The 10,702-nt window shown below is 47.0% G+C and overlaps 1 protein-coding gene across 1 annotated transcript; it reads left to right on the top strand.

The window, feature by feature from the left end:
• The first annotated feature begins 210 nt into the window (after positions 1-210).
• On the top strand, positions 211-10,437 carry LOC125239127 (zinc finger protein 3-like). Its single transcript, XM_048146630.1, has 3 exons — positions 211-813; positions 1,157-1,285; positions 9,335-10,437. The coding sequence occupies exons 1-3, from the start codon at positions 336-338 to the stop codon at positions 10,288-10,290; spliced, it is 1,563 nt and encodes a 520-aa protein (XP_048002587.1). The 5' UTR covers positions 211-335; the 3' UTR covers positions 10,291-10,437.
• The last annotated feature ends 265 nt before the right edge of the window (positions 10,438-10,702 follow it).

A 10,702-nucleotide genomic window follows, 5' to 3' on the forward strand; every position in this document is an offset into this window, starting at 1 on the left:
ATGCTACTCTCAAACTACTAAGAAGATACTACTACTCTAGAAAAGAATACGGCAAGACAATGCAATTCAGTAATATAAAATTATAAATGCGAAATTCCACAGACCGTTTCCCTAAATTTTATTTTTCTGTTTTTTAATGGATATTTGAACGTACGCCATTACGACGCCATATTGATTTCACGGATTGCCACATTTGACAATGACATTTTCTTCCTCTGAGACAGAGATTTTACCACGATTTTACAAAGCCAGATTTTAACTTTTTGAGTAAAGTAATGAATCGTCTTTGAATTTATTTTGTACGGATCACAAATAAACATACATTTACTTTGACGATGGAGTCATCAGCATTACAGGGCTCTGACAATGTTTCCGTGAAAACTGAGCCTTGTGAGGAGCTGTATATAAAATGTGAAGCAACGTTTGAGGAAGTGTCTGTAAAAGCTGAGCCTTTGTCTGAAGATCTGTGTGTAAAAGAGGAGTCAGGGCGCCAAAGTCGATCTATGGATTCTATCTTTGAATTGAAGTCACCAGCATTACAGGACTCGGACAATGTTTGCGTGAAGACCGAGCCTTGTGAGAAGCTGAATATAAAGTGTGAAGCAACGTTTGAGGGAGTGTCTGTAAAAGCTGAGACATTTTCTGAAGATCTGTGTGTTAAAGAGGAGTCAGGGCGCCAAAGTATATCTTTAAAACCTGAGCCCAACTGTGGGAGTGTATCTATGAAACCTGAGCCCCAACTGGATACTTTCTTTGTAAAGGAAGAACCTAGATCCGAGAGTGTGTCTAGAGAAGTCAAGCCTTCATGCTCAGGTCATTTGATTAATGTACAAGGTGCTCGCGAGGAACCCACATAACTTGAACCACGCATTTCTGAAGCCAAAAGAAAGAAAAAGTGTTATATGAATTTGAAATTTTTTCGCCAACCCTTTTTTTTTTATTGGCAATAACTCTGAAACTAGACGAAATCTATAAAAGTTTTTATGACATTTTAGTCTTAAAATGTGACTAAGAATACGCTGTTAAAGTTATTTGGGTTCCTCGCAAGCACCTTGTATTTTGTATTTGACACTTGGAGAGACTTTTGTATTAATATCTGAATGTATTGCATGTGATGTAAACGTATTTATATTCCATGTATTGTGCCCATTGACAGGTGTAAACGTCAAGAGGGAATCGCTCGGCAAGAATGCGGAGTCAGAACTCTACACGGACCACGCTGTGAAAGATGAGCTTGTGCTTGGTTTGGAATTGGTGGAGAAGAAGGTCTGCCGTACACCAACAGGTTAGTTTGCAATATAGTCCTTCTTGCCTTTTTCAATGACGATGACTCCTTCAACGGTTATTCATCTGAAGCCGGTCGCATTTCATGTATGGCATGGCTTAAAAACAGCAAAAAATATTTTTAAAGTATACTTTTTAACCCCTGACGCAAAAACGACGCCTTATAAGTTTGACGTGTCTGTCTGTCTGTCTGTCTGTGTGTGTCTCTCTGTGGCAACGTAGCTCCCAAACGGATGAACCGATTTCGATTTAGTTTTTTTTTTTTGAAAGCTGAGTTAGTTGGGAGTGTTCTTAGCCATGTTTCATGAAAATCAGTCCACTATGTCGCGGACGGGGTTTTTTTTCAAAATTTTAATTTTGTGATGAAATAAAACTATGGAAAGGTATTAAATCGCGTATAATGAATCCGTTTCCATAGTTTTATTTCATGAGTAACTATGAGTAGTATCGCGGTAACCGAAGACAATATTTAATTTTGTGGTTAGGTTATACGTAACCAGGCGAAAACAACACAGTCATGTTAATCTGTAGATTATCTGTGCATCAGCCCCTCTAGCACAACTTGCCTTGTCGCGAGCGAGTCCATACTTGAAGTCGCGCTTGAGGTATGGACTCGCGGGCGACAAGGCAAGTTGTGCTAAAGGGCCAGGTCATTCTACTCGAAAACAACACTGAGTGACTTTTTAATTATGAAGGTATAAACTTCAACATGTCAGTGATTGTTTTGACATGCAGTAAGGTTCGAATTCGATGACGTCACTACATCCGAGTTCATAAATATGTGTACATTTTTTCACCTCATTGCATCAAGTTAAGGTGAAAAAATGTACTTATATTTATGAACTCGGATGTAGTGACGTCATCTGTACGTCGACTGTACATCGCTGACAGCGTTTTTGGTGGCCAAAATAAAAAAAATACACACATTTTGAATTGAAAATACGTAGTCATCATACACTATTAATACCCGAAATCTATAAATCCATACTAATATTGTAAATGATAAAGTGTGTGTGTTTGTTTGTCCGTCCTTCATGGCAAAGCGGAGCGACGAATTGTCGTGATTTTTGACGTGAAACGTTAGGTGAACGTCTTTAAAAACCCGTAGTAGAGTGACCGGACCGAAAACCAGGTGTAACGAAAAGTGTTATGGCGCCGTGGCTTATATCTCTGTAACTATAATACCTACATAGACAATTTTAATATGACCGTAAAGGGGAAAGTAGCCATTACTCGGACATACATAATTTGCTGATACAGATGGCGCCACTTTTGGGGTAAAAGCGTTCAATTCGGGCCAAAAATGACGTTTTTTGTAGTGTTTGTTCAGCAATTACGTACAAAAATTGTATTGTGCTATACGATAAAATGGTATTGTTAGATAGATCTAGTGCTTAATTATCTAAATATTATAAAAAACTAACATATTTATTTATAACCAGCTGGAAAAATTCAATAATGTGGCAATTTTTACAAAAAAATGGCGATTGTTCATATTTGAGGACATCTTATGCAAAAATTAAAGCATACAACTGTCAAAAATTACTTAAAACACTACGATTAACTAATAAGGATTAAAATAAATGTACATTATCTATAGTAAAACTTATTCATCTTATCAAATAATGCATTAGAAACTATGGCGGCGGCAACGGCTGCCAATGTACTGAAACTTGTTGGCAATCGTGACTCTTTCAATTCGTTTGAGGCAATCGTATGGGAAAATTAAAGCATACAACAATCAAAAATTATTAAAAATACTAAGATTAACTAATAAAGATCACAATAAATATACATATTCTATAGTAAAACATATTAATCTCCTCAAATATGCATTAGAATGTATGGCGCCGCCGTCACATATAACATACCGAAGCAATCTTGTCTCTTCCGATTCGTTTAAGGCCACCGTATGCAAAAATTAAAGCATGTAACCGTAAAAAAGTACTTAAAATACTAAAACTAACTAGTGAGGATTACAATAAATATACTTTTTCTATAGTAAAACATATTCACCTGCTCAAATAAGTATTAGAATGTATGGCAGCAATGTTGTCTCTTTCGATTCGTGTAAGGCCATCGTATGCAAAATTTAAAACATTAAACTGCCGCGAAATACTTTTATTACTAAGATCAAACAATACCTAATGATTCATTGTAGTTCAAATTCAGTAAGTAACATATTAATATTCTCAAATAATGCATCAGAATCTGTAGCGGCGCGGCGGCAGTAAATGGAACCGGCAGCGGTTGCTTGAGAATTTGGTATTTTTAATGTTCGGGTGTTTGCTTGAGAATTTGGTATTTTTAATGTTCGGGTGTTTGCTTGAGAATTTGGTCTTTTTAATGTTCGGGTGTTTGCTTGAGAATTTGGTCTTTTTGATGGGTGTCGAAAATTTATAGTTGTAAATATACAAAGATACTCAAATATGTATATTAGAAGACACCTTCCATAAAACGAACCTATTAGCGTCGAAGTCCTCAAACTAATTGTAAGACTAGCTATGTAGTATAAGTGCCAGCGACATTATACGTACCTACTACTTACACTTAGACGACTGGTCTGACGTAGTTTATAGTACCCTGCCTGCTAAGCCGCGGCGCGCGGTCTTGGGTTCGAATCCCGGTAAGGGCATTTAATTGTGTAACGAACACAGATAGGTATTTGTTCCTGAGTCATGGATGTTTTCTGTATAATAAGTATGTATATCGTCGCCTAGCACCCATAGTGCAGCTTTGCTTAGTTTGGGGCTAGATTGATCTGTGTAAGGTGTCGTCCAATATTTATTTATTTATATGTACCTAGGTCTTGTCTTTTGTTTACCTTTCGTGTTTTCACGCGAGGCCGCAGGCCGAGCTGTAGAGATAGATAGTGCTCTCACGCGGAACACATTTTACACACTTTTATTATTGTTCTGCCTGAGAGCACTGTCTGTCCGCAGCTCGGCATGCGCTCTCGCGTAGGTACTTGAGAGCGCATCGGGGACGCTCCGGGCCTTCGGCCCTACGCGGAGCTCGGCCTTCGGCCTTCGCTGGGTTTCGATACTTAGCGTCGGGCCTCTGGCCCGCCGCTTCGCTTTTTAGACACTTTTATTATTGCTCTGTGTGGGAGCGCTATCTATCCGCAGCTCAGCCTGCGGCCTCGCGTGCTTGGGAGCGACTCGGGGACGCTCCGGACCTTTGGCCCTACGCGGAGCTCGGCCTTCGGCCTTCGCTGAGTTTCGAAGCTCAGCGTTGGGTCTCCGGCCCGCCGCTTCGCTTTTTAGATACTTTTATTATTGCTCTGTGTGGGGGCACTATCTGTCCGCAGCTCGGCCTTCGGCCTTCGCTGGGTTTCGAAGCTCAGCGTTGGGCCTCTGGCCCGCCGCTTCGCTTTTTAGACACTCTTATTATTTGCTTTTCATTGTAGTTCAAATTCAGTAAGTAACATATTAATATTCTCAAATAATGCATCAGAATCTGTAGCGGCGCGGCGGCAGTAAATGGAACCGGCAGCGGTTGCTTGAGAATTTGGTATTTTTAATGTTCGGGTGTTTGCTTGAGAATTTGGTATTTTTAATGTTCGGGTGTTTGCTTGAGAATTTGGTCTTTTTAATGTTCGGGTGTTTGCTTGAGAATTTGGTCTTTTTGATGGGTGTCGAAAATTTATAGTTGTAAATATACAAAGATACTCAAATATGTATATTAGAAGACACCTTCCATAAAACGAACCTATTAGCGTCGAAGTCCTCAAACTAATTGTAAGACTAGCTATGTAGTATAAGTGCCAGCGACATTATACGTACCTACTACTTACACTTAGACGACTGGTCTGACGTAGTTTATAGTACCCTGCCTGCTAAGCCGCGGCGCGCGGTCTTGGGTTCGAATCCCGGTAAGGGCATTTAATTGTGTAACGAACACAGATAGGTATTTGTTCCTGAGTCATGGATGTTTTCTGTATAATAAGTATGTATATCGTCGCCTAGCACCCATAGTGCAGCTTTGCTTAGTTTGGGGCTAGGTTGATCTGTGTAAGGTGTCGTCCAATATTTATTTATTTATTTATTTATATGTACCTAGGTTTTGTCTTTTGTTTACCTTTCGTGTTTTCACGCGAGGCCGCAGGCCGAGCTGTACATAGATAGTGCTCTCACGCGGAACACATTTTACACACTTTTATTATTGTTCTGCCTGAGAGCACTGTCTGTCCGCAGCTCGGCATGCGCTCTCGCGTAGGTACTTGAGAGCGCATCGGGGACGCTCCGGGCCTTCGGCCCTACGCGGAGCTCGGCCTTCGGCCTTCGCTGGGTTTCGATACTTAGCGTCGGGCCTCTGGCCCGCCGCTTCGCTTTTTAGACACTTTTATTATTGCTCTGTGTGGGAGCGCTATCTATCCGCAGCTCAGCCTGCGGCCTCGCGTGCTCGGGAGCGACTCGGGGACGCTCCGGACCTTTGGCCCTACGCGGAGCTCGGCCTTCGGCCTTCGCTGAGTTTCGAAGCTCAGCGTTGGGTCTCCGGCCCGCCGCTTCGCTTTTTAGATACTTTTATTATTGCTCTGTGTGGGGGCACTATCTGTCCGCAGCTCGGCCTTCGGCCTTCGCTGGGTTTCGAAGCTCAGCGTTGGGCCTCTGGCCCGCCGCTTCGCTTTTTAGACACTCTTATTATTGCTCTGTGTTCGCTATCTGTGCGCAGCTCGGCCTGCGGCCTCGCGTGCTTGGGAGCGCTTCGGGCACGCTCCGGGCCTTCGGCCCTACGCGGAGCTTGGCCTTCGGGCTTCGCTGGGTTTCGAAGCTTAGCGTTGGGCCTCCGGCCCGCCGCTTCGCTTTTTAGACACTTTTATTATTGCTCTGTGTGGGAGCACTATCTGTCCGCAGCTCGGCCTGCAGCCTCGCGTGCTTGGGAGCTCTTCGGGGACGCTCCGGGCCTTCGGCCCTACGCGGAGCTCGGCCTTCGGCCTTCGCTGGGTTTCGAAGCTCAGCGTTGGGCCTCCGGCCCGCCGCTTCGCTTTTTAGACACTTTTATTGTTGCTCTGTGTGGGAGCGCTATCTGTCCGCAGCTCGGCCTGCGGCCTCGCGTGCTAGGGAGCGCTTCGGGGACGCTCCGGGCCTTCGGCCCTACGCGGAGCTCGGCCTTCGGCCTTCGCTGATTTTCGAAGCTCATCGTTGGGCCTCCGGCCCGCCGCTTCGCTTCTTAGACACTTTTATTATTGCCTTGTGTGGGAGCGCTATCTGTCCGCAGCGAGGCCGCGTGCTTCGGAGCGCTTCGAGGACGCTCCGGGCCTTCGGCCCTACGCGGAGCTCGGCCTTCGGCCTTCGCTGGGTTTCGAAGCTCAGCGTTGGGCCTTCGGCCCGCCGCTTCGCTTTTTAGACACTTTTATTATCGTCTGTGTGGGAGCGCTATCTGTCCGCAGCTCGGCCTGCGGCCTCGCGTGCTAGGGAGCGCTTCGGGGACGCTCCGGGCCTTCGGCCCTACGCGGAGCTCGGCCTTCGGCCTTCGCTGATTTTCGAAGCTCAGCGTTGGGCCTCCGGCCCGCCGCTTCGCTTCTTAGACACTTTTATTATTGCCTTGTGTGGGAGCGCTATCTGTCCGCAGCGAGGCCTGCGGCCTCGCGTGCTTCGGAGCGCTTCGAGGACGCTCCGGGCCTTCGGCCCTACGCGGAGCTCGGCCTTCGGCCTTCGCTGGGTTTCGAAGCTCAGCGTTGGGCCTTCGGCCCGCCGCTTCGCTTTTTAGACACTTTTATTATCGTCTATGTGGGAGCGCTATCTGTCCGCAGCTCGGCATGCGGCCTCGCGTGCTAGGGAGCGCTTGGGACGCTCCGGGCCTTCGGCCCTACGCGGAGCTCGGCCTTCGGCCTTCGCTGATTTTCGAAGCTCAGCGTTGGGCCTCCGGCCCGCCGCTTCGCTTCTTAGACACTTTTATTATTGCCTTGTGTGGGAGCGCTATCTGTCCGCAGCGAGGCCTGCGGCCTCGCGTGCTTGGGAGCGCTTCGAGGACGCTCCGGGCCTTCGGCCCTACGCGGAGCTCGGCCTTCGGCCTTCGCTGGGTTTCGAAGCTCAGCGTTGGGCCTCCGGCCCGCCGCTTCGCTTTTTAGACACTTTTATTGTTGCTCTGTGTGGGAGCGCTATCTGTCCGCAGCTCGGCCTGCGGCCTCGCGTGCTAGGGAGCGCTTCGGGGACGCTCCGGGCCTTCGGCCCTACGCGGAGCTCGGCCTTCGGCCTTCGCTGAGTTTCGAAGCTCAGCGTTGGGCCTCCGGCCCGCCGCTTCGCATTTTAGACACTTTTATTATTGCTCGGTGTGGGAGCGCTATCTGTCCGCAGCTCGGCCTGCGGCCTCGCGTGCTAGGGGGCGCTTCGGGGACGCTCCGGGCCTTCGGCCCTACGCGGAGCTCGGCCTTCGGCCTTCGCTGATTTTCGAAGCTCAGCGTTGGGCCTCCGGCCCGCCGCTTCGCTTCTTAGACACTTTTATTATTGCCTTGTGTGGGAGCGCTATCTGTCCGCAGCGAGGCCTGCGGCCTCGCGTGCTTCGGAGCGCTTCGAGGACGCTCCGGGCCTTCGGCCCTACGCGGAGCTCGGCCTTCGGCCTTCGCTGGGTTTCGAAGCTCAGCGTTGGGCCTTCGGCCCGCCGCTTCGCTTTTTAGACACTTTTATTATCGTCTATGTGGGAGCGCTATCTGTCCGCAGCTCGGCCTGCGGCCTCGCGTGCTAGGGAGCGCTTCGGGGACGCTCCGGGCCTTCGGCCCTACGCGGAGCTCGGCCTTCGGCCTTCGCTGATTTTCGAAGCTCAGCGTTGGGCCTCCGGCCCGCCGCTTCGCTTCTTAGACACTTTTATTATTGCCTTGTGTGGGAGCGCTTCGAGGACGCTCCGGGGCTTCGGCCCTACGCGGAGCTCGGCCTTCGGCCTTCGCTGGGTTTCGAAGCTCAGCGTTGGGCCTCCGGCCCGCCGCTTCGCTTTTTAGACGCTTTTATTGTTGCTCTGTGTGGGAGCGCTATCTGTCCGCAGCTCGGCCTGCGGCCTCGCGTGCTAGGGAGCGCTTCGGGGACGCTCCGGGCCTTCGGCCCTACGCGGAGCTCGACCTTCGGCCTTCGCTGAGTTTCGAAGCTCAGCGTTGGGCCTCCGGCCCGCCGCTTCGCATTTTAGACACTTTTATTATTGCTCGGTGTGGGAGCGCTATCTGTCCGCAGCGAGGCCTGCGGCCTCGCGTGCTTGGGAGCGCTTCAGGGACGCTCCGGGCCTTCGGCCCTACGCGGAGCTCGGCCTTCGGCCTTCGCTGAGTTTCGAAGCTCAGCGTTGGGCCTCCGGCCCGCCGCTTCGCTTTTTACACACATTTTTTATTGCTCTGTGCGGGAGCACTGTCTGTCCGCAGCTCGGCCTGCGGCCTTCGCTAGTTAGTTACGTCCCCTCCTCAACAGCGGTGGTCCACACCTACGTTTCACGTTATCCATCGCGGCTGTGTCCCTGACGTAGCCTACCTTAATTTTTTTTAAGTGGAGACAGTTGAAGAGATGGAGAGTGACATAGGCTACTTTTAGTTTCTTTTTAACGCGAGCGAAGCCGCGGGCAAAAGCTAGTATTACATAATTAAAGGAAAAATTGAAATATTCACACCTCCGGCAGGACTCGAACCTGCGACCTTTGTCCTTGCCGGGGCCAGAGGTCGCAGGTTTTAATTTAAAGATATGTAATTTCGCTGGCAGACTTTTCTGCATGATAAAAAACAAATCTATAATAGTACATTACGATACAAGTGCGTAAAAAAGGAAGTTCGAAACGAGCGGCGATAAATTAAAACACGACCGAAGGGAGTGTTTTAAATCGACACGAGTTACGAATTTCCTTTTCGCACGTGTATCGTACGACGTTTTTCAGTACAGATGACCCTCCGAAGTTTTGACCTGGCATATAATGAACCACTTCTCGAACTAGTGCGTAAAAAAACGACCATCTGTACTGAAAATATTTTTTTATGCCAAATACTACAGAAGTCAATCATTTATTGTGCCAAATTCGATATGGGTCTAGCAGCCTATTGTCAGTGTGGCCTCCATTAATAAATACATATTTGTTACAGGACACACTTCATCTAAGATGCCAGGAGGATCAAAACCTCACCAGTGTAATCAGAGTAGTTACGCGTCTAAATCACAATGTTCTTTGCGAAACCATCCTTTAACGAAAGTAACGAAACACACCGATGAAAAGCCCTACAAATGTGAACATTGTAGTTATACTACTGCATACAGAGAATCATTTCATATTCATTTAGAGTCACATACTAATGAGAAAAAAACAAAAAAGAAGAAGTGTTATTGTGGTTACACTACTACCTCGCAACGTTCTCTGAGACTCCATATTCTAAGGAACCACACTGACGAAAAGCCTTTCAAATGTGACCAGTGTGGTTTTGCTACTGCATTGAAAGATGATTTCGCCTTTCACAAAAGGAAACATGCTGATAAAATTGGAAATAGCTTTATATGCGATATATGTGGTCATAGTAGCAAGCAAAAACGTGTTTTAATAGATCACATGCGTCTACACACTGGTGAAAAGCCCCACAAATGTAAGAAGTGTGGTTATTCTAGTGCTTTAATACAATATTTGAAAAATCATGCAAAATGTCACAGTCGCGTAGGTAAAAAATTTTACAAATGCGATGTGTGTAATGATTCATTTAGTACCAAAAGAACTTTATCATACCATTTGAGACTGCACAGTGAAAACTCATATAAATGCAAACAGTGTAGTTTTACCAGTGCCTACAGAGGCGCGTTTATTCTTCATGTGCAAAGTCATGATAGTGTTTACCGCTGTCTGCAGTCAGAAAACGTTTATAAATGTGACCGGTGTAGTTATGCTACCGAGCGGAAGTCTTTCTTAGATCAGCATTTGAAGACACATGGCAAAGCTGAGCGGAGCAAGCAGAATGTTATTGCCAGCAACACAAATGTTAGGAAACCTGGAGTGAGGTGTTATGTGAACAAAACACGTGCGATACGTGGGCCAGGCCGTGAGGCACAGGAGTGAAGCTAACTTAGGCACTGGTCACACCGCTAGTAAACTATGAGCTATCGGCTATAAAAATGAACAAGATAAGCACTCTCGTGCAAATAAAAGAGACACGGCGATATTGATAGCTCACCGCTGGGCGAGTTACTATAAACATCGCCGTGTCTCTTTTATTTACGCGGGAGTGATTATCTTCTGTTCGTTTTTATAGCCGATAGCTCATAGTTTACTAGCTCGCGGTTGACCAGTGCCTTAGGCTTAGTCATTATCTAATTGGTTGTAAAAAATAAATAAAATTAAAATTTAAAAGCCTTTTATTTCTAGTAAGGGACCATCCACACTCAGAAGACGCATGTCTTGCGGCGCGGAACGGACGTCTCCGCCACGCCGCCTGAATGTGATTCAAAAAACGTCTCCTCAGTACATTTTG

This window comes from Leguminivora glycinivorella, chromosome 25 (assembly GCF_023078275.1).
Source record: "Leguminivora glycinivorella isolate SPB_JAAS2020 chromosome 25, LegGlyc_1.1, whole genome shotgun sequence".
NCBI lineage: Eukaryota > Metazoa > Arthropoda > Insecta > Lepidoptera > Tortricidae > Leguminivora > Leguminivora glycinivorella.